The sequence below is a fragment of the Alexandromys fortis genome, unplaced genomic scaffold (assembly GCF_014885135.2).
Source record: "Alexandromys fortis isolate MF-2015 unplaced genomic scaffold, M_Fortis_MF-2015_v1.1 scaffold_62, whole genome shotgun sequence".
NCBI lineage: Eukaryota > Metazoa > Chordata > Mammalia > Rodentia > Cricetidae > Alexandromys > Alexandromys fortis.
In genome coordinates, this window is record NW_026067942.1 from 1,469,350 (window position 1) to 1,493,113 (window position 23,764).

Below are 23,764 nucleotides of genomic sequence, written 5' to 3' on the forward strand. Positions count from 1 at the left end.
TTTGTATGTTTGTTTTAAAGTACTTAAAGATCCTTAAGTGTATATAATAACTCATCTAAAAAACAGTGCCAGATATTGATCTCAATTAATTCTACCTTTAATATGATCATATTACCCTTTACGGAACTTGACATTTTAATAGGTAAATTTATTCATATTTTATTCTTATAATTTTACAGTAAATCACTTTTCATAAAGAATCTAGAAACAAACTGTGGAGGACAAACTGATTCTTCACAACTGTGGGAAAATCCTCCAGTGTAGGACTCTGTATCACATTGCTGGCACCAAGAAAATGGAAATCCACCCTGCCTTACAGATCAAACACTACAGAAACCAAATACTACGCAGCCACTGGAATGGCCAAATTGGAATTATGGTGAAGATCTGCACATCAGAAGCCACTCTACTGGCTGGAACGGAAAATGGTAAAACTACACTGAGAAACAGCCAGACAGGTTCAGGTCATGCTACAACACACTGCCCAGCCTCGCCACTGTGAGGACGGATGCTCACAACAGTCCTACTTGTGACAGTCTCACACAGGAAGTGACCCAAATCTGTGGCAAACGGACAAGCAAACTGCAGTGCGTCCATAAAAAGGCATCTGTGCAGCTACAAAATACAGCTGACATTTACAATGGAGTGATTCTCGAGGCAATTTTGTTGAAAGAAAACAGATTTCATAAATTCCATTCACATAATATGGGAGTGCTGGATGTTTCACAAACCTTAATTTTTGTGAGGATCAAATAAGAAACTATTCTTAGGTGTAAGAAAATAATCAATATGGCGGTGAGGATTCATTTGTTCTGCCCATCAGTCTCTCCTGGCAGCTTCGTAAGAATCCACGACTTTAGCCTCTCCAGCTCAGTTCTGTTCAGGTCATGGTAAAGATTCGGAAGACTGTGGAAGACGGCACTCACTCCCAGAGATTTCAGCTTTGAGTTTGTCTCCTCGCCCCAAGAATGGAGAACCAGCTCATCTGCCATGCCGTGGCACTGAAACAGCTCTGGGAACGTGCCGTCAGCCTGCAGGAGATCCTAGGGGGTGGGAGACAGAGACCAATCCTAGTTAATGTCAGCTGCTCTAAGGGACGGAGAGGGAGCCTCCAGAGGAGGAGCAGGGTCAGGTGTGCAGTGGAAGCCGGGGAGGGGGGAGGACGGGGGGGGGGCGACGGGGGGGGACCTCCAGGAGGGCAGTGTGGGTCTGTGCCCTATGTTCGCACCACTGAGGACTCTTCAAAGGCCAACAAGGCATTTCCTCAGCAAAGGAGTGAAATGCATAGACGGACTTCTTCCCAGGGAGAGAAAGAGGTGAGGAGTACCGAGCTGAGGCCCAACTGAAGGGAAAAGTCAATTCAAATGCTCTCTTGGACTTTTGGTGATGGAGCTGTAACAAACAGCCATAAGCTTGAAAACCACTGCAAAGCATTAGCTTTAGAATTGACCTTTGAGCAGGCTCAATATAGGCAAGTCTGACTACAGTCTTCTACATTCTAGTTCTGTATAAAGGAGTCACGCAACACTAAGCATGCCCTTGCCTACAACTGTCCTTTTCAAGGTGGCACTGCGGAACATAGAGGCCTCCTGGAGTCACCATGAGAAAACTGCTCATGGGTTCCAGAGACAGTTAATCTACATAGACCAGGTACCACATTTTATTGCTTAACTATCAACTTTATTTTGGATTCAATGTGTCTATGCTTCATGCTGTATTTGTTTTTTTTAAATCTGGAACTTACCTTGTAAATAGCAGAGTCTTTATTCAGGAAACTAGAAAGAGCGAATACTCCTGCCACATCACGGTGATTTCTGTATGCTAAATGCATCGCCATGCAGCCTCCCATGGAAAATCCCCCTAAAGGAAACAATGCACATGCTCATCAGGAAAAGAGGAACACACAAGTCACATGGTACCTCTGAATGAGGTCAGTCCCAATCTTTCACACACATTTGAAAGACATCTGGAGATGGGAAGGAAATACACTCCTAACAAGAATGTCAGTCTCCGTCTTAGCCATTGCTCTGTGCCTGAAGAGACACTGCAACCATGACAATGTTTACAAAAGAAAGCACTTAACTGGGGGCTCACCCAGTTTCAGAGGGTTAGTCCATGATCATCATGGCAGGGAGCATGGTGCCAGGCGAGCAGACATAGTGCCGGACAAGGAGCTGAGAGCTACATGCTGATCCTCGAGTTGGGAGATGGGGGAGGGGAGTCAAGGAGACTGTGCCTGAGCCTAGTGTGGACATATGAAACCTCAAAGCCCTCCCCCAGTGACCCACTTCTTCCAACAAGGCCACACCTCCTAATCCTTCTCATTCTTTCAAACAGTTCTCTCTGGAGACTAAGCATCCAAATATATGAGCCTTTGGGGACAATTCGTATTCAAGCCACCAGTCTTCTTCAGGTCTCAGAGAACCAGCCCTGCTGTGAGGAACTAAGGCCAAGACATCAATGGTAAAGAGATGGATTACCAAAGGGGCCAGATTTAGGAGAGAAATCACATCCATCAAGAAAAGTATTTATCATAATTGGAAATACAATCATAGTACGAATTTGATGTAGCTAAGCTTCCAGTGTCTGCCTGACTCTGGATTTATTTCTAGGAACCCTGACACAACTCCTACAGTTAATAGCCCGTTCCCCTGTGAGTCAGTCGTGCCATGGGCTCCACAAACACTTCCGTTTCTGCTGTCTTACTCATAACAGACACCTGGTGACCTCTGCATCAGGAACGGTGATTAAAAACATTGGTGATCTAGGTGAAGCATTTTGGGATTATGGTATTATTTTGTAAAATGACAAGATAAAATCAAATGAACTCATCTATATGAGAAAAAAATGTAGTGAAGAGGCGAGCAGGCCTGCTTTTCATCCTGCCCGGCTCCCGCATGGCTAGCTTTACACCCGAAATAACAACACAGAAAATGTATTCATTTAAACACTGCCTGGCCCATTATCTCTAGCCTTTTCTTGGCTAACTCTCACATCTTAATCAACCCATTTTTAATAATCTGTGTAGCACCACAAAGTGGTGGCTTACCGGGAAGATTCTAACCACCATCCGTCTTGGGTAGGAGAAGCATGATGTCTGCCTGACTGCTTTCTTTCTCCCAGCATTCTGTTCTGTCTTCCCCATCTACCTATGTTCTGACCTATCAGGCCAAGCAGTTTTCTTTATTAATTAACCAATAAAAGTAACACATAGAAGAAGACCCACCTACATTAAAAAAAACATTTATTTACTTAACAACTTTAAGGGCTGCAAGGGCTGGAATAACTTTGCCGCCCTGTTTTTTTTAATGATGTAGCCCAGGCTGGCCCAGAACTCATGATGCTCCTGCCTCAGTCTTCAAGTGCAGAACACTGTGCCAGAGATGAAAACAGCACACGGAGACACTGCTATTTAGGGGAACGCTGAGGAGAAAACACATGCAACACAGACTAGAGCTGGTGTGCAGGGAAAGAGCAGAGAGGCGGGGACACAGCACATGGCTGGAGCTCAGAGCTCCGTGTGGTGGTCCTAGCCTTCAGGAGAGTTGAGGCATCTTGTTTGTATTCTATGAGAAATAATGAAAGCAAGCCACACATGTACAGGGTTTTCAATGATGCCCTGGTACACAATTCACTCTCCTAATGCTTGGCCCACTGCCTTATTTCACCTAATACAAACAATCCCGCCCTCCTCAGAGGGCCGTGAAGGTATGAGATTCTCCCTCCATGCATCAAGAAGACTAGGGCCTGAGAAAGCAGGTGACCTGCTTAGAGATGTGTCCTTAATTTTAAGGGTAAAGTCAAGACTTGTGGGACCCAGATCCTTGTCCCAGAGCGTAATGTCCCTTCTCTTAACCTTTGCTGTTTATTCAGAGGCTTTCCTTCTCTGGGGAAGACAGCTGTTATTAATTAGGGCACTGGATTCCAAAGTTTAGATTGCTCCTAAAAGGCGCAATTTGTAAGTAATAACCAGATATGATAAGAATGACTGTTATGCCTGTAATTTTATTATTTCAGAAAGAAATAGCAGGACTCACCTATAGCACTATAATCTAGTGTTCTAGTGGCTAAACCGTGTGGACCGGTTTAAGAACCACCTTAAAGGATGATAGATCCACCCATCCACAGATGCAAGGACAGTGGAGGAAGGTTCAGGAACAGCTTAGCCAGGGAGGAGAGGATGCACATCTTAAGACACTGTGGGTTTGCCTTTATATGCAAGCCTTGTCCGGGGGAACAGTCGGCGGGCTGTAGCTGCTCTGCGCAATGATGCATCCTCGATGTGGCCCCGAGAACTTGGCACAGACTAAGCATTCGCAGTTATTGAATGTGTGGATGCGCAGAATGGATCTCGGCATTGTGATTTTCACATGACTTTGCTGAAGTTCTAGCTTTGGGCCTCTTTCTCCTGAACTCTCTACACAGTAGTCAACATTACGTGGGTCTGGAGCAGAAATTCTCATTTTGATTTGCAGAAGACACACGAGTGCTCTCGATGTTGCAAACTCGAGTGGAAGAGGCAGGTCTTCCTTCACTTGTCAGAAACTGGCTGAGTGTTTACAACAACCGTCTGGCAGTGACGGTGCCCCCCGGTGCGTGTGGTCATTAGCCAATTTATCTAACACCCAGACCAGTGCCGGGCACATGGTGGCGACTGAGTAAGTGTGTCTGTATGACTGAATCCACACTGGCGACGTGCCCCTATATTGCCAGCTCTAAGGAGATAGAGATAGAAGGACTGGAAGCTCAAGGTCAAACTAGGCTAAGTGAGACCCTGTCTCTGTACCAACCAACAAACTAGCTAACTAACCAAAAATGTCTGTTAATTTGGTATTTTAGAAATTGATATTTTATAAGCCTCTCTTAATATTTTCTAACTTAAAATTTGTTAGAAAGATGGTTGGACTGAAAATATGGGAACCTTTCTTCTAGTCTGCCTGTGCCATGTCTCCCCTGAATGTCTGAATAAATTCATGAAAATCCAAGACTTAATTTCCAGAAATACTGGAGAGCTAGAGTAGACAGAATTTCCATCAGATTCTGAATCAACAGTGTATGGTTGGTGCTAAAACTTGAATCTTCAAAGGCTTTTCATGTTTACATTAGCATAAGTACACAAATCTGCCTTTGCCAAGGGGCAGGATCAACATCTCTCGGGACAGAATTGTAGCTTTCCTCCACCCTCATGGGTCGGGGTCGGGAAGGCCCACCTCTTCGACCTCTTCCTTTGTGTCTTATGCATTTGTGTATTTGTATAAATTGTAAAGCAAGCACACTGTTAAGCATGAGCTATGCCTCTAAAAAGGATTCTGGTGCATGGGGGAGGGTGGGGTGGGGAAGGAAAGGAGATGGAGAGGCAGGGACAGAGAGAGACACTGAGGGAAACAACACAGACACAGAGAAGCACACAGGTAGAGAGAAGGGGAGGAGAGGGCACCTTGAGGAAGTGTGAGGCTGCGGAGGAGAGGAAGGAGCAGGCCGTGATATTGGCAGGGTGATAATTCAAGCCATCGCTGGAGGTTTAACTGTTCCTCCATAGCAAGGCAATATTCTTTCACAGAAGGAATCATAATAAATCATGCTAGAAATTGTTCCTAGCGTTTAATTTCTTGCTGGAATTTATTAAGTGGATCTTTATTAAACATAAAACTCAAAAGCCAGACATTGTGCATGTGGCCACTCCTGCTACTGACACTTTAATAAAGCAGTCTTCAATAAAGCGCACAGCGGCTTAGCACGCGCTGGAGAAGAAAGATCTCCTATGCTTAGACCAGGGCCGGGCACAGAGGGAGCTTCATAAATATTCACTGGATAAATGAAGTTAATGGAAAATGAAGTTTGAAAACGATATTTCTGCAAGGAGGCAAATTTATCATCAGGAAATGTCATTTTCTGGCAATTTAATTTGAGTTGATAGTAAAGTTTTAAAGAACCGTCTCTATGGTTGAGGCTGCGAATGGTGGTGTTTTTGTTATCAAAGCACCAAGGAGGAGAAGGCAGGAGGACTGTTTGAGGTCAACCTGAACAAGACAGCATCACAACAGAAAAGGAAATTCAGAGTGAGTGAGCAGTCTGCTCAGCCCCGAACATTTACAGTTTGTCTTCTTAAAAACGTCAGTCCCAGGCCACTAGCAAAATCTCACCACATATGTCAGATTTAAAGTGTGCTCATGCCATGGATTAGATGTTGGGACCTACAGCGGCTGTGGTGAGCAAGTCAAAGCTAAGCATCACAGGTTAAACGTGAGCATGGCCATGATTTGGGATGGACCCATCTTCTGTGGACATCAAGACAACAGAGCTGTTCTTTTCTGAGAAACTCAAGAGCTTGAATTACATCTTCTCAAATACTGCCCATGGCCACTTAAGGACAGCTACGGTGATGGGAGATTAAGCTTTAAATTGTTTTGTTCGGTAGCCTAAATCTGAATTCAAAGAGCCACAGTTATTAGTGGCAGAGCAGTTAAACAGAGAAGAGCATCTAAGTGTACCAGAGAAAAAAAACTTTTCAAAATCCAATTCAGCTAGAGGAATTAATTCCTAAAAGATAACCCTAAGACTAAGATAAAGATCATCAAAACTGTGGCATAAATCAAACAAATAGGCCAAAACGTGTTCTAAAGTAGTTATAAAACCACAAAACTTTACGCATGGCGCACCTTTGACCTTTGCTTTTTATTAAGTGGGAAATCTAGTGCCTTGGTGTGGTGTCAGTGTCCTTTGATGAGACTAGCTTGAGGGAGGAAATGAAGTAAGAGAAAGGGCTGGGAGGTGGGGGGAAGGAGTCAGAGATGAGAAGAAAAAGAAAAAGGAGAAGAAAACACATAAAGATTTCCTACAGGCATTCAGCCTTGTGTGTGTGTGTGTGTGTGTGTGTGTGTGTGTGTATCGCAACAGAAAACAAGGGACAAGGGCATATCAAAATGTTGTTAAGATCCCATTTTAAGTCCCTAACCCCTTTACAATCCTGTGAGGTAATCATAGCTCCCCACTTGCTGCCTTTGATAGCACTGTCACCTCTAGCATGGGACACTGTGAAAAGGAACTTTGTATATTTTCTGTCCAAGAAAAAAAACTGAACACAAAGGACCAGTTATTGAGTCAATTTTTCATCTAGGAGTCTAAACTCCAGACCACAACAGACTACTCAGTAAGTAAATAGAAAATAGTAAACGCATTGTAGGTAACGGTTATGGTGGACATTTATAGGTGCTGGCGAAGTATTTAAGGTAGTAAGAGGTAACAATTTAACATATACTTAAGATTAACAAGCTGAATAAAACATGTTAAAAAATAATAAACTTGGCTTTATGAACTCTTTATATAAAATAAAACAGAAACAATCTATAAAAAATCTATACTGGGAAAATTAATGTGTTCAACCTCAATGCAAATTCCTAATGATAAAAACCATGAAGTTTGCTATCACGGGAACAAATTTTTTTTTTTAAGGCAATGAACTTCACCACCATCCCAAATTTCAGTCCCTCTACTTTATCCCTTGGCGCTCTAGCATTCTGCAAACGTGAGGAAAGGCTCGCAGATCTGGGAATGGACAAGTCATGCCTACCGTGTTTATTTCTGCATTTCCTCCCCTATAAACTTTGCAAGTTACAATATCTCCACCCTTTTATGCAAAAGTGTTAGGACAACCAAGCCTTTGGAGGCCTGGCAAGCATTGCTGAAAGGATCCCGAGTCATTTTCAATTAGTTAAAATCCACGTTTGCACATATGTAGAGGGAACAATGCCATCATGCCACCATCCCACGTGTTAGCTCCAGGCAGGACCAGAGGCAGAGCTCAGAGAATGACTGCATCTTGTGAGTTCCAGGTGCCCAGTTTACTTTCATTTTAAATCCTATTATAATGTTAATAAATTAACACACAATCATTCTGTAAAGTGTTTCCTCCATAGAGTAGATACAACAAATAAAGGAAACCAATCCTGAAATTTCTAGTACCTAAACCCGTTTAGCAGGTTATCAAATTTTGTTTTAACAGTTGGACGCATCTATATTTTATCTTGCCTTCTTATGTGGATCCCTCATATGAGAAATCTTTCCATGGGATTGTAAGATGTATGAAAGTTAAGATCTAAATTTTAAAACGGATAAACATTTCCCGAGTGCCTTCTACGTGTAGGCAGCAAATTTAATGGCTTTATAACATGCAGTTTTATGAATGGACCATGATGATTTTAAGGGCGCCCCTCATGATGAGTATGTAGGTCACACATGTGACATAAGTGTGGTCCTATAAACACTCGCTCCCCCTACTGCAAGATTTGGATCATGTACTCATAGGATCAAAATTCTGATGTCAGATTCTATACATTCTAGATCAAAACGGAACCTAAACTATATCAATATTCTCTCTTAACAAGTTGTCACCACCTAGTGGCCATGAATGGATTCTGATCATGGCAGAAAGTTGACGAAATCAAAGGGGCTTGGGTTCTAGGGTCCCTCTCTGTCACTGAAAATCTCTGACTTTTAGTCCTTTCACTGGTGAAATGAAAACAATTGCCTCCTACCTTTCTCACTGCAAGGCTCAATGGGACAACTGTCTAAGGAAGAAAAGCTTACCATTCCAAGACTTTCCCAACAGAATATGATGTGTAATGGCTGCTATAGGTTGAGCGTCAGCTAACGGAGAGTGTGGCCGTCACTGCTAGGCTCTCCCAGCACAACAGTGCACACTGGCGAGCCCAGCGTCAGCTAACCGAGAGTGTTGCCATCACCTCCAGCTCTCCCAGCACAGCAGTGCACACTGAAGTCTCCCGCTCTCCATTTTTCTCTTCTTAAATAAAAACATACAGAAGTACATGAAATAAACCCGAGAGGTGTGCACTGGCGATAAAATGTGCTCATATTTCACACGAGGGCACTCACAATGAATGTGTGAGAAAGCCAGAACACAGGCCAATTTCATGCTGATAAATTTCCTCCCAGTCCAGGACTCAGCACTGCTTCTACCAGGGAAAGTAAGTGGAAAGTTAGTAACTGCATGCTGTGTTTTATCATAACCTTTTAGACTTGTGCTGTCTGCAAATGGTGCAAAAAACAAGCAGACTGAACACTGCCTTAGATTCTTAATGCCCCCAGTGAGGACTCATGAATGTCTCCATGAATCGACTTAGCTATGTATCAGACTTAGCTATGAACCAGATGTGTGCCCCCAGCAAAATTTTTGCTTAGGTGCTGGGAGCTGTGAACCTCCAGATCCTGAACTTCTTGTAAACAACTTGTTTTCCTCTGCTCTGAGACAGCCTGCAGCTGCTCTGAGCACGAGACCCTCAGGAGCCTGATGGCAGGAGAGTGGTTTCTGGTGCATTTGGCTGGGGCGTGGCAATCAGTTAAGAATCCCTATACAAACAGCTCTGGTACACAATAAAGGGGACATTCCTGTTTCAAGAATGACCCGTGTCCCTGTCTATGTGTTTTGTGTGTTTCAGTCTCCAGCCCCTTGCCCGGTTCACGAACTGCATGGCAGCGCATAGAGCGCAGACGGCTGTGATGTGCCGCACCCATGTCGTTCTTTACAACAGAGGCTCACTACGGTTTTCTGTTTTCTATTAAAAGAAAAATGTGAGTCTTTTGCATCAAACTTGGAAAATGCATTTTAATAGCCTGCTCCACAGTCAGCTGTACTCTTCTCTGGAATGACCTTATCTCTGTCTCCTCCACTTCTCGGTCAGCTCATTGTTCTATGAATCTCGTTATCTGTCATGTTTGCCTTCCTGCTGTCCCAGTGACGTTCGCATGTCACCTCCACAGCATGGCTGGTGTCTTTGTGAAGTGAACATCCCAACACATCACCTGTTCTCTGTGTATAATTTGGTGATGCTAAGTCCTGGCATGCACGCCAAAACACCATTTCCTGCAATGGGGATGCGGTGGGTCCCTTGCTTTCTTCCACAAGCAGGCTTCTCTCTTACTTTACCAAATTCTTGCCCTGCTTTCAGATCAGCTGGAGGGGTATCTTTCCTCAGAAGAAGTCCTTAGCCCCTAAGACCATTTTTCTCTCTATATACAATCTGTCTTTTCCCCAACAATACTCCTATACTAGAATGTCTGACTTCTGTTCCTATCCCATTGGAGATTTTGAGAAATTTTACTACTCCAACCCTTAAGTTTCATGAACAGTTTAGGAATAAAAGGCTAAACACCATTCCAGTTTTAGACAGACTCCCTAGAAGAGCTGGAAGATCACATACAGTAGGGAAAACTATTTCTAACTGAGCTGACACAATCAGAGGACACATAGGGAAAGGAGGTGCTGTCACCTGCCCCAGATCGGAAGCGGTACTTATTACAAAGTATCAATGGCTGTACTCATAATCTCTGAGACAGGGTCCCCTAGAACACATTATCTCATGAGAAGTCGGAGCTCTGGTCATCATTGCATAGAAAGAAGAAATAAACCATTTTGTACCTAGTGCTTTTCTTTTCATCCTCCAAATCACAGAGATTTTTTCCACTTTGCAACTATGTGCTTTGATCATAGAACTCTGATTTTCTCTCTCTCTCTCTCTCTCTCTCTCTCTCTCTCTCTCTCTCTCTCTCTCTCTCTCTCACACACACCCACACACACACACACACCCCAAACGTTGTGCTCTCACGAAAACATGCTCCTATTTTATCATTTGGTGAAGCCTTTAACAGACACATTAGAGTAAAGCCAGCAGGAAGACATTGTGCAGTAATCTGTGTTTAAACAGTTTGAACAGTGAACAGGAAGGAACTCGGTAACTCACTCAACAGCACAGCACCTCAGTGAGCACTAATGCTTTAATCGAGTCTCGAGAAGATTTCTAAGTATATTTTGATGCTACTTAGCACATGACGGAGTCATCAAATACAGTGGTTATAAGTTTGTACAACGAAAACATTCTGTACTAGAGACATTACATATCTCATCTTGCATATGTATATATTAAATATAAATTTTTCTAGTTTATATATTTGATGAGTTCAGTCAAAGAAGAATTCAGTACATAATTTACACAAAGCTTTAAATGCCCTTGGGAACAGGGTTCACTGTGACATGTTTAACACAAGGTTATCAATGTTTTAGTTTTGTGACACTCACTAGAAAGACTTTGTGCTCATGAGTTTGACAACACATTCTCACACTATTTCAATCATGGCATGAGCAGTTTAATCTTATATTCATAAGACCCCAGCTACATGAAAGAAAAATTATTTTTTAATTGCAACAGACAATCTCAGTTAAAAAATTATTTACCATAAAAAAGGCAGAATAGCTAGGGCATGATGGCGCATTCCTATAGCTGGGTATGGGAGAGGTGGAAGAGAGAACTGGAATTTTGAGGTCAGTCTTGGCTATACAGCAATGCCTTGTCTAAAACAAATAAACAAGCTGAAAAGGAGTCGTTATTAAAAATGAAAATCAATGAAAGTTTCATGAGCTGTTGTTTATGACTCTAATATTTTTGAAAGCTGCATGTGTAGCTTATCCAAAACTGTGAATGCGGCAAGCAATATTCACGTACTTGTAAACAATGTTACAAACATTACTCAAAAATGTAATTAGACAAAAGTGGGACAGATTACCAATGTTATAAAACCTCACCTATGAGTATCCTGCTCTTCTGGATGCCATTTTTGACTTCGTCATCAATCAATTCAGTGAGCACCTGGCGCATTCCATCAATGGACTCAAGGTGTTCTGGGCAGTCATTAGAGATTTTAAATCTGTCAAACCACACATTGGAAAGCCCACCCTTCATAGGTGTATACGGCCTGTTTAAAACAAATAACAAAAAGTGGTATTAAAATGGTTGCTTTAATTTCTGAAGGATTAATGTACTATTTCTGCTGAATTTTATATTAAAGAATTTGTATGGAAAATGCCCCACACAGCCTATACTACTGTTCTTATATTTATTCCATTATTGTTTCCTAAGCTGGTTCACCGTCTTTATTGAACTGTCTAATGGTTACATTCATTTATGTTGGGAGGTGTGCCATGGGCAATGTGACATTCAGAGCACAGTCTGCACGTGTGAGTTCTCTCCTTCCAAAACGAAGGTTGCAGAGGTAGAACGCGGGCCTTCAGTCATGGTGGCAAGCACCCTCAGCCTCTGAGCCATCTCACAAGTCCATTACCTACTTTTAGGAGGTAGGACCATTATGGTGCTATGACTATTAGCCCATTCATGTACATTAATGCTATGCAATGAAATTCCAGTTTTATACCCACACTTGTGCACATTCTAAATCTTTGTAAACCAATTTCAGTTTCAGGTCTAACTTCTTCAGTTTCAGAAGTAAATGTGAAGGAGAGTAAAGACAATTTGGGAGATGCTTTGTGGTATGGGGGCAGCGCTGCTAAAACATGGAGAAGGCTGGGCTGCCCAAGAAAAGGGACAGGAGGTTTGATCAGAGGCACTACCCTTTTCCTGGTGAGCTCTTGTTTTCTTACTTAATAACAAAATGCATGGTCAGCTTTATGTGTAAGAATGCCACAAACGAGCTAGCGGCAACAGAAGACTCTCTATGATTGACAGGCATTTCAACCAATCACAGTGACTCTCTGCAATGCTGGCTACTCAACTCTATCTCTTCCACTTTGTTTTCCAGACTCAGGCAGGCACTCACTCTCCAAGCCACGTAGATAAAATGTGTGGTCGGGCGGTGGCGGCGCACGCCTTTAATCCTAGCACTCGGGAGGCAGAGGCAGGCAGTTCGAGGCCAGCCTGGTCTACGAAAGCTAGTTCCAGGACAGAGGACAGGCTCTAAAGCTAAGAGAAACCCTGTCTTGAAAAGAAAAAAAAAAAAAAGAAAAAGAAAAAAGTGTGTAACTTAGAACCGTAAAAGACAGGAACAAAGAGAACGAGCCGGCCCTGACCTGCTCCCTTGCACTTCTCTTCTGAAACCACATGGGGGAGCGCAGCACAGCCAATGGCCTCCCCAGCGTGTGTCGGGCAGCAGCTGGCGCTGGCAGACAGGTACATGCCACCACTTTTCCCTGCTGATGGCACTTCTGAAAACGAACGTTCATTCTGGGAACCTAGTTTGTATTCAAAACTTTCCCAGAGAAGCTGAGAAAATCCTAGAAACAAGAAAGGTACCCTGACTCAGATGAAAACAAAACATAAGCGCCGCCATCTTTTGTTGATTGACAGCACCGTATGATGGATGCTACTGCGAGGTGAGCCTGCACGTTTTAATGCATGGGATGCACACTCCTATCAGTGCAAACACACTGGAAATCTCCCTGCCTTGTGTATGTATAAAAACATGCACCAACACAGTGAGATGCCACTGTGTATTACTAAATATACACATACAGATTAGTTGAGTTCCTAGATATACTATTTGGGCTTCTGAGAGAATAAATCTGATTTAATTTTTGCTCATCTCCTCACCCTTTCCCTTACAGACCTCACTCTCCACAGCAGCAAACGGATTTAAGCACTTGAACGTCCTCTCCCTACCGTGTTCCCTTCACATATACTAAAACATAACCTTCCATGACTATTTTTCCTTGGAGCACCGCTGCCTGTCCAAGCTGACAAACGCATTCTGCTTGGCAGCTGAGTGCGTCCTTCTCCACAGCACTCACAGAAGTCCGCCCCAACTGCCCTCGCCTAGGTGCCCTTTCCTTAGCGAATGCTAGTCTTCCAGTTTCATCTGAGTCTCTGTGCACTTTGGCCCCTCTCCCATTTCCCTGCCGACACTACTATGAATCCATCCCTACCCCATGAATCCAAATAATTACATAAATGTTTATGATCAAAGGTGAGAAGCTACTTTAGAATTCAATCTTCCATTCTCCCCTGATGATCACTTACATAGTGCCTAGATTCTAGTCCCTGTGGATGGGGTGACATAAATAAACATATATATTTAATTATGGAACAGAGACCAAGAATCATATTGCTGGAATGAAAGGTACAAATTTTACGTTAATACATGTTTCAATATGGCCTCGACAAAGGTGGTGAAATTCCACCATTCTGCCACAGAAGACTACTTTTCCTTCAGAAGACTACCTTTCCTACAGCTTCTGTAGAAATAGGTACTGGTGGAGGTACCTATTCTTGCTTGAGTGTGCTGACTAAATTATACAACAAACTTTATTGGGTTAACATATGCTCAGTTTTAAGTTCAAAGTTCAAAAGCTTTTGACACAGCGACCACCACCTCATGGTTCCTTATTCAGTAAAGAAGTCAATCAAAACATTTGGAAAAGCTTGAAATACTCTCAAGTAATTCTCTTTAGAAATCTTTTGGGATTTTTAATTTATATGCATTATTATCTGAGATTGATGTTGCAAGAGAGAACTTTGGGTGGGGGGAGACTTCTGCAGACTGAGCCCTCCAGGCTTCTCTACTGCTCTCTGCCCATCTCCTCAGATGCTGTGGGAAAGATAAAATTCCACTGTAGCTCAGTTCAGTTCCCCTCTGACTCCACTGCACCTCTGACCCCAGAAGCTGCTCTGCTCTAGATAGCTCAGGTACACTGAGAAGGCATAAATCATCCAAGCTTCCTCCTCCAGGGGCCCTGTCGATGTTAACCCTGAGCCCACTGCAAATGAAAAGCAGGTACTCAGATCAAACCCTTGTCACACACACTGCGAAGTCCCCAGTTCACTGGAACTGCCACTGAAGTCAGGGAAGCCCAGCTCCAGAGCAGAGGCAGAGCCCTCGCTTACGTTCCAATCAGACTGTCACCCTTTGAGTCAACTCCGGCTCCTCTCCACTTTCCTCTGCTTTTCTCTGTTTATTTGTCTGTCTAAGCACTTAAATAAGGATGATATCATAGGCTAAAATGTGAATCATTCTGGGAACTCAGCCATTAATGGGAAAAAATGATACTCTCCTCGTTTTCCCTTTGACAATGCCTTATTTAATTAATCTAGACGGATCCACTGAGGTGTACACAGCCCAACGTAAATCCCAATTTACCCAGCTGGAGGGTTTTGGTCTCTCATTTCTATAAGAAAAAAATTAAAATTTTCTATTCAAAAGGAATCATTAGGATAATTTAATGGGATAAAAAGACTTCAGAACTTTTTTTGCTAAGAAAACAATCAAGAGTACATAAATCTCCAAAGATGTTAGAATAACCTTTAAATAAAGCATAAAAGACTGTTTTTTAAACAGCTGAAAGGCCTGGCACATGTGTTACATTCATTCACTTCTTCCTCAAATAAATCACTTTATTAGCTGGTATAAAAGCAGCTCAGACATTACCACAATAAACAAATATGTTCAGCAAGGAGCATCTGTGTGACTCCTAAATCAATCAATCAATCGGCCATTACACACTGGTAAAGTATTAGCCCGGAATAAATGTCCAAAGACTTTTTTATTTTTAATAAAATGGCATGCAGCTGAATATCCATTTTTATTTTGGTCTGTACTCCCCTAAAATTTAAAAAAAAAAAAAAAAGACCATCCGCAGCCTTTTTGATAGCAACCTTGCCCCAGTCTTTATTGGACCTGGTTTCACAATTTCCCCCAGCATGCTCTAGGGTCGAGTTACTTGGACCAGCTCACCATTGATGCAGGAGCATCACATTGGTCTTCCTTTCCCTGCAGGCTCTTCCTGTCCTGTGCTGAGCTCCCACTAAGTCTCAACCCAAAGTCACCTTCTCAGAGGAAGCCCTTTGACTCTCCAGTGTTGCCTCTATTCTGTAAGACTGACTCTGTCTCTTTAAAGGCCTTCATGGTATTCATCATTATTTGAGATTGTAATTGTTTGCCTTTCTTATTCAGTCTGCATGAGCAGATGACCTCTGGCCTTCATGGGTACCTGCATTCAGATGCATGTGCATGCCACTTATATGTGTACTCCCCATATGAACATGTAAATATATAAACCCATAAAATAAGCATCTATGTCTGCTCTAGAGTACACACTTACTGCGGATGCTGAGCACCCACTGTATGTGGGAAAGTGTGTAGTCACCGTGTAGAGGCATACACAAGCCTGACGAGATTTAGAATTTTTCAAACCACTAAGAGAATTTATCCATGAAAATTATAAATGGACTATAAAACATTGTTAATTTTTAATGGAAATTCTGTTATTAGATCCAAACTAAGAAAACCTGTGGTTGTAAACACAGTTAAAATATGCCACAAAAATGAAAATATTTATTGGGTACTTCCAGTTAAAGAGTCCAAATTAACATAATGAAAAATACTATTTTATTTTTCCATTTTAATTAACACAGCAAACTATTGTTGACTTTTATTTAATATACTCCTGCTTAGCCAATTTATAGCAAAGGAAAAGGAGTATTTATAGACAAAAGGGTAATTCACAATTTAGCAAAAATACAATAACATGCCATTACAGACTACGCTGAGCAAACATAATAAACCACTGACCACTCTTAGGTTCTTTGTGGCGTTTATTACTATGAAAAACAAAATTATAACCTCGCTTGATGTGTTCTCAGCACGTGTAGATGAAAGACATGGGAGTCATAAAGGGGATGAGGAAAAGGGGTCTAAGTGACCTGAAGTTCTAAAATTCAATTACAGTGGGAAGGTCTGTGATTTATATTGAGCTTTACCACAATCAAGAACAAAAAGAACAGAGAATTAAGTTAAATTGAAATCTTAAAAAATTTAATGGTGCAAAAAATAAGGAAAATAGAACACAGGTGAAAAAAACTAGACTTGTATTCAAATCTATAAATTCAATGTTACATTAAATATAAATGGATAAACAAATCATTTAAAAGACAGAAGCTATCAGATGGGTTCAATATACAAGCAAAGCCCAGCCATATGCCATCTGTAACAAACACATTTTAAATAATTTTAATGGATAGACAAACTAAAAGTAAAAGGCTGGAGGTTTGCTATGCAACAGTAACCAAAGTAACATACAGTAATGGAAAATTTTTAAAATAAGTATAGGAAAGCTGCTGGGCAGTATATAATTATTACAGAAATTACACTTTGAGCTGTTACCAGAAGTTAAGAGTAATCATTTTGTAAGAAAAAGATATTTATTAACGCTTTCTCCTCATGACTCCTAGAACCACTTAAAAACAATCGAACATATATAAAATTTCAGTAATACTATCAGCCACCTTGGACTATACATACAATGCTATGCATAAAAATACACATGGGAGTCAACATAATAGAACTTACGTGAAGCCATAAAGTTGCAGGGAGAATCCAAAGACTGGAAAAATATAGAATATTTTATCTGATAGCAATGAAATGAAATTAGAAATCAGCAAGCATTATACACCTGCAATAACCCTCAATTCATGGAAATCACTAACGGACTTCTAAGTGGCTTCCTGACTTAGAAGGTCCAGGAATTACACTGACTGCATTCAGTCAGAATAATAACCATACAAACCCTTTCCACAGCGTGGCTAACATTTGCAAGAGGTAAAGGCCTACACTTTTTACTTCTAACCAGGTTTCCTTGTGGATAAGCTCTGCCCCTGCTCACTTCTGAGTTCTCTGAGGGGGATCCCCACTGGGAACCACGCCTCCAGGCTATGACACAGCTCAGGACTATCAATGGTGGGCTAGGGAGATGGGTCCCACACAAGCACGAGAATCTGAATTCAGCACCAAGGTAAAAGCCAGGAGTGCTGGGGTTGGGAAGAGGTAAGAAAGGGGCAGTCAGGTCCCTGGAGCCTGCTGGCCTGCTAATCTTGCCTACTTGGTGAGCTCCAGGTTGGCCGAGAGAGACTGTCTCAAAAAGCAAGGTGGAGAATAGCCTCGGGGTTTGGTTGGAGCCCATGAGCATTACACAGTAAATGTACAGCTGACAGGCCAATAGACAGCTCCACGGGAAGTGGATATGTACACATCCACAAGGAGAAACCCATTCAGAAGAGCTGCAGGAACACTTGTCTCTTGGAAAGGTCACTGTCAAATGTGTAAAAACCTCGTGAAGCCATAATTTTTCCCTTTAAAATGGGATTCATTCCCAAAACACCTCAGCAGTGTAACTTCCTCCCGCATGGGCAACAGAATGACCTTCCATGAGGCCTTAGCGCAATAACATCTATTTTTTGCTTTAATAGTCAAATTTACATAAAGATTTTCACTTGCTATAGTAAATCTTAGCTGGACCCTGAGAGGTTTAATGGGGCTTAACACCAAAATAATCAACAGGCTTCCATGTGCACAAGCATCAACATGCACACAATTATACACACTCNTCCAAATGATGAAGCCCAACACAGGGTCCAGGGTGCAGAAGCTGCAGGAAAGCCCCAGCTAATATCCAGTATCAACTGCCAGCTATGTGAGTAAGCCTTCAGATGAGGGATCCAGTTCCCAGCAGACAAATCATAAGCCACACCCAGTCTTCAAGCTTTCCCAGGAGAAGCCCCAAAAACAACAGAATTGGGATTGAGTCACCACTATTGTGCCCTTTCTGAGTTCCTAACCCACAAAATTTGTGACCATAATAAAAGTGTTGCTGGGGGTGATTTGTTACACAAAAATTATACAGGGAACATGAAGATGATAGAAAACCTTCCAACATAAATAAAGCAGAAAAAAAAAAACATGATGGTATTTGGCTAGAGTAGTGATAAAATTATTGCTCTAATATAAATAGGATGGAAAAAGAAAACTAACAGATATAAATGAAAAGTAACAGAGAGAATGATGCTGGGTGTGGTGAACACCTGTAATCCCAGCGCTCAGGAGACAGAGACAGAAAGATCACGAGTTCTAGGGCAGCCTGGACTACACAGTGAGATTCTGTGTTCAACCTACAACCAAACAGAAAAGAGACAAGCCTAAACTGGTTCTAAAAAAGATCAGCTAGTAACCCTTGGTAAGACAAAACACACACATAAATAATAATAACAATAATAAAATAGTACTATCAGAACTGAAATAAAATATGTAAGCAGAAATTTAATTAATAAAAATAAGTATCATGAAATCAAAGACAAATTCCACCAAATCCCTGACACTGCCTTAAAAAAGCGCAGAAAATCTGAAAACCTTGATTCTACAAAAGAAAATAAATGCATTGCCAACAACTCATAAGAAAACTTCAAGTTCAGGTGACTTTTCTAAGTGCTATCAAACATTTCAAGAAGATATAGTACAAACCTAGAGGGACAAACACTTCCAAACACCCACAAATGACAGTGTATGTGAAGATAGGTAAATAGGAAATACTACTGGTTTAAAGTTTGAAAGACACTGACCTAGAATTCAAGTTACAATTGATAACACGTGAAAGTCAAGAGATAATCATCATTAAACTCTTAGCAAGAGATAAAAACTGTTAAACTCTTGGACTCACGTCTCAAACGCCTTATTTAATCACCTCCGTTTACAACCAGCCTAAAACACCATCCTTCCAGTTCCTACAGAAATGTCAGCATTCCCTTCCCACTGCACCTACCCCGGACACCAGAGGGAAACAAGCTCTTAGCATCAATCCACCAACAGATATCTGTGGGCGCTGCCAACCCCCTAAGCTTAGCTATATTAAAATAACTTTTGAATCTTCTATTTTACAGTCTGTTCTATAACTGTATCAACTAGAGAAATAAGTTCTTATTGGTGAATATAAGAAGTTTCTTGAAATCCTGGTTTATTTTCTTGAGAGTACAAGGTTGACAGAAAAATCAAAGCCCAGCATTTCTGTGAATACTAAGCAGGCTTAAAAAAAAATAATGAGAACAGATCATGAGAAATCAGATTGGGTTGCATGACACAATACAATATTTGTTTATGCAAAAAAGTTTGTGAAAAAGACTACATGGATGATTATTTAATATTTATAAAAAGCTGTCCATGGCCTCAAAACTATTCCACTCCCATGATTATGAATTCTGTTGGATGCACGTACAGATTTCCACTCTAAATATTAAGTAGGCCCATGCCTCATGTCTATCCTGGTTTGCTGATTCAAAGAGCCCAACAGTATTTAACATCCTTTGAAGTTTGGAAAGAATGTTATAAAACTCTTTTCCAGAGATTATAAACCTGGGCTTAACTAAATTATCAGAAAGACTATCTTGGCACAAGTTATTCAGTTTGCTTTTGGGGTGCGTGAGGTAAAGGGGGCCATTTAAACCATGAGCACTGCACAGGCTTACAGGAAGCAGAGCATGCTGGGAAGGGGGTCAGTCAGAATGGCAGAGCATGCTTGCAGGAGAGAAGGGCTCGGCACCTGGAAAGCTTGGCCAAGGAGCCCAATTTCGAAGTAAAGCATGCATTTTTACAGGTGGGAGTTGACGACCCTAATTTAAAATACCTTAAATACAGAGTTAAAGTTAAAACCATCTCGCTGGCACATACACATATTTTATGCCATGGAGTTCTACTGAGAAGTGAAATTAAGCATTGCATACCTAGAAGGAGCCGTTGGATAAATAATATTTATGTGCTGGAATGTTAAGTCTTGGTTTAGCACTGTCTTGATCCACTCTCTCATTCCTTGGCCAGAATGACCTGAAAAAATTACAGAATTCACAGTCAGATAAACATCTTCATAACAGTGTGTTTCAAAGGGATTTGTACCTCCTAGATCACTTAAAGGCTGGAAAAGAGACTGCGAAAAATCTCCACGTGCCAAAAAGAGCTGTTTAGATTTAGCAGGCAGAATTAGTTCACCAAGCATAAACAGTAGAAATAATCCTTATTATTGTACATCCGGATGTATTGTTTATCAGTTGCAAGACCATACCTAGGCTTGAGTTTCAGTTTCCCTCAGTTAACAGGTATAATCGATTCTCCTAGAGAGGAATTCTGCTCAGCTGCTGTCCAACACTGTCCATTTCCCAGCTCCACTGATCTAAGTGTGTCTTACATATGACTGAAGAGAACATGTTAAAGTTTATCTTTTTGTCCTTGTCGTGTGTGTGTGTGTGTGTGTGTGTGTGTGTGTGTGTGTGTGTGTGTGTAATGGGCAGGCCCATGTAAATGTGCACAAGTCAGAAGACATCAGGTCCCCCTACATGATTTTCTGCCTTACCCCTTGATACAGGGCCTTTCCCTGAACCTGGAGCTCGTAGATTTTTGCTTGTTTGTTTGTTTGTTGTTGCTGTTTTTAGGCTGGCTGTTCAGCAAGCCCCACAGACCCTCCTGTCTCCCCCAGTGGTGGGGTCGCAGGCACAAGAAGTGGTGCCCAGTTTTTTCCTGGATGTTAGAAATCCAAACTCAGGCCCTAGTACTTGCAGGCATATTCTTACCCATACACTCTAGACCAGATGTCTTTATTAAATGGGATCTGTTTCCAAACACTTCTTCAGCCTTGGGTGAAAGAGACAACCGAATGATAGAAAACCACACTCAGCCATCCACTCACAAGGACCACGTTGTCTCTCTGTATGAAATTCTCAAGAAAGTATTTTAAATGACAAAATAAAGTTAGTACCTTAGTCCAACCCATGGTAAAACCATATAATTAGTTTGTTTATATTTGTTTTACCCAGAGGCCAAATACTCCCTGTCCTTGTAACACAAACACGTGCTCAAGTCCAATGTGAAATTGTTGCCTTCCAACCTGGAGGGCCAAGGCCTCCTTCTAGTTTGCTTCCTGTTGCCGTGATAAAACAGATCTAGGCCAACTTGGGAGTAAAGAGTTTATTTCAACTAACTCTCCCGGCTAGCAGTCCATCACCAAGGGGGAGTGGAGGCAGCAGCTTGAATAGGAACAGAGCAAGAAACCTCAGAGCAAAGTTGATTATTGGCTTGACCCCGTGGCTCATGCTCAAACAGCCTTTTTATATGTCCCAGGATACCTGCCCAGGGGTAGCAATGGCCACAGTGGGCTGGGACCTCCTATATCAATCAACAGTCAAGACCATTCACTATAGACAAAGCCACAGGCCAACCTGAACTAGGCAGTTTCTCAATTGAGACTCTCTTTCCCCAGGGGACTCTGATTCGAGAGGACAATAAAAACTAAAAGGACAGGCCTGTGCCGAAAGGAGTCTTTTATACTTCAACGGAGATTTAATTGTATAAGAATAATATAAAATAAGTTATATTATTTAGATGAATTATTAGATGAATAATTTAGAAGAATTATTTAGATGAACTCTTCTTCCAAAGTACAAAATAAAGTTTTATACACACACTCTCACACACACATACACATACACACGTGTACAATGTGTAAAATACACTCAGAATGAATGACTCTGATTTCAGACATGCATTATAGGTTATAAAAATGTCAGTGATTTGAAATTGAAAAATAGGAAGCATTAAGCAAAGTGGTCCAGAGGGGTTAAAAAACAGAACGAATTCTAGTTCTTTCTAAAGACACTGAATTAATTATGAGAAGATATTAGTATGTGGGAATTCTGGATGTTCATCACTGATCACTCCCGGGGTCCTGAATAAGCACTGCTCAGCTGGCTATAAAGCCATAAGTCATCAGCCAAGTCTTTCTGTTCACAGGTGCTCAACCCTCATCTTCTGTTTCCAAAGCGATACATCATAGCTCTGGGTTCCCCTCACCCTCCCACCCAGAATAATAATTGTGAATCCAACATTTGTGTTCAAATCCCAGCTTCACCGCCACTCACAGCAGCAGCAAACGTTTCTAGACCCAGTTTTGAAATGAAGAGACCATCTTACATTGTTGCTAACACTCTTTCCAATCCCTTGGGTGTTCTAGCCACCATTCAGTTTAAGCCTGCATGTGTCTCAGCTCAAACTAGGCCTTCTTGGAAAACTCGAACAAGCCCTTCAGTTGCAAATGCCTTACTAATGTCCAACTACATTTTTTCCCTTTCCTTACTATTCACTTGGCAGTAGCTCAGGCACCATCTTGTGATCCCCTGTCCACGGCTGACTCAAATTAATTGAACTGTTTTTGTTTTTAAATTTAGGTAGGCCCCCTGAGGACACCGGCTGGATCTCATTTCTTTAAAAGAAAATTAAAAAAAAAATAGCATTTTTTTTTTTTTCCTGGGAACTTACCCTGGGCCAGCCAAGAACTGTGGATGCAAGAACTAAAACACGGGTTCTTATTCTTTCTTTAGGGGCAGTCCCTAGATGGAGATGACTTTGTACTTACCTCAGAGATTTAATGAGTGGACAAAAAAGGAAATCAAGAAGGTAAGACATCAAAAAGGACAGGTGGGAAGTGTATGGGGACCCTTGTGATGGCAAGCAGAAAGGACAATTGCTGTAAATGCGTTCCAAGTTCACTGCACTAGGGGTCCTGTGGAGCCTGAGTATATAGGTCAGATCACGGATGGTCAACACTGAAAACAGTAGTTGGCCCCTGTACCTGGAGACTCACACTGTTGGACTGGTGTGCCTGAACCTGGGATCGGCTAAAGACTGCCCAGGTGACCATGCTGTGGTTGGAGGGGACAAGGACACTTCCTGGCAGCAAGATAAAGGCAAAGACTGCCATGGAGAAAGAGAGCACCCTCCCGGGAGGTGGCAGCCCCCCTCCCGATCCTGGGTGCAGGCGGAGCCCAAGGGAGCTCTGGGGGACGGAGGAGAGGGTGCTTCCCCAGCCGCAGCACGCTGGACAGACAGAGACCACGAGGGTGCACTGCACCTGAGCCGTGCAGGAAGATCAGCGAGGCACTGTGTTTCCCGGCCGGCGACACCACACAGCGCTGCAGGCGAACCGCGCTGGGTGACACAGCCATGACGGAACCCAGAAGCCAAGGTGCGTGGCCACTCCCCTCAACGTCGCGGGGCCGCGCACGCAGGCACGCAGCGCTAGCATGGGTTTGCGCATGCGCCGAGGAAGGCAGCCCGCTCTTTCACCTGAGGTTGGGAGTGAGCAACCTTTGCATTCTGC

General features: G+C 42.2%; 1 protein-coding gene and 1 long non-coding RNA gene across 3 annotated transcripts in view; one reads left to right on the forward strand and one right to left on the reverse strand.

Annotated features, from left to right (window-relative positions):
* Positions 1-23,764, forward strand: part of LOC126505367 (uncharacterized) — a 340,557-nt gene that overhangs the window by 158,050 nt on the left and 158,743 nt on the right. For both annotated transcript variants that reach the window (XR_007592877.1, XR_007592876.1), the window contains one exon: positions 22,986-23,061. This is a non-coding gene — a long non-coding RNA (uncharacterized lncRNA). The remainder of the gene's footprint in view (positions 1-22,985; positions 23,062-23,764) is intronic.
* Lyplal1 (lysophospholipase like 1) lies at positions 76-23,651 on the reverse strand. The gene is made up of 5 exons (XM_050148225.1): positions 23,516-23,651; positions 20,343-20,442; positions 11,597-11,766; positions 1,745-1,860; positions 76-1,043 (listed from the first exon to the last, which is right to left on the reverse strand). Exons 1-5 carry the CDS (start codon positions 23,607-23,609, stop codon positions 804-806), a joined length of 720 nt encoding a protein of 239 aa, XP_050004182.1. The 5' UTR covers positions 23,610-23,651; the 3' UTR covers positions 76-803.

Bases quoted from the DNA above. Each gene is read 5' to 3' on its own strand.
- Lyplal1 (XM_050148225.1), bottom strand. From the start codon at position 23,609: ATGGCTGTGTCACCCAGCGCGGTTCGCCTGCAGCGCTGTGTGGTGTCG. The intron at 1,861-11,596 runs GTGAGGTTTTAT...TGTTTCCTTTAG, and splicing joins GAAGAGCAGGATACTCATAG to GGGGATTTTCCATGGGAGGC. The intron at 1,044-1,744 runs GTAAGTTCCAGA...CCCACCCCCTAG, and splicing joins AAGACTCTGCTATTTACAAG to GATCTCCTGCAGGCTGACGG.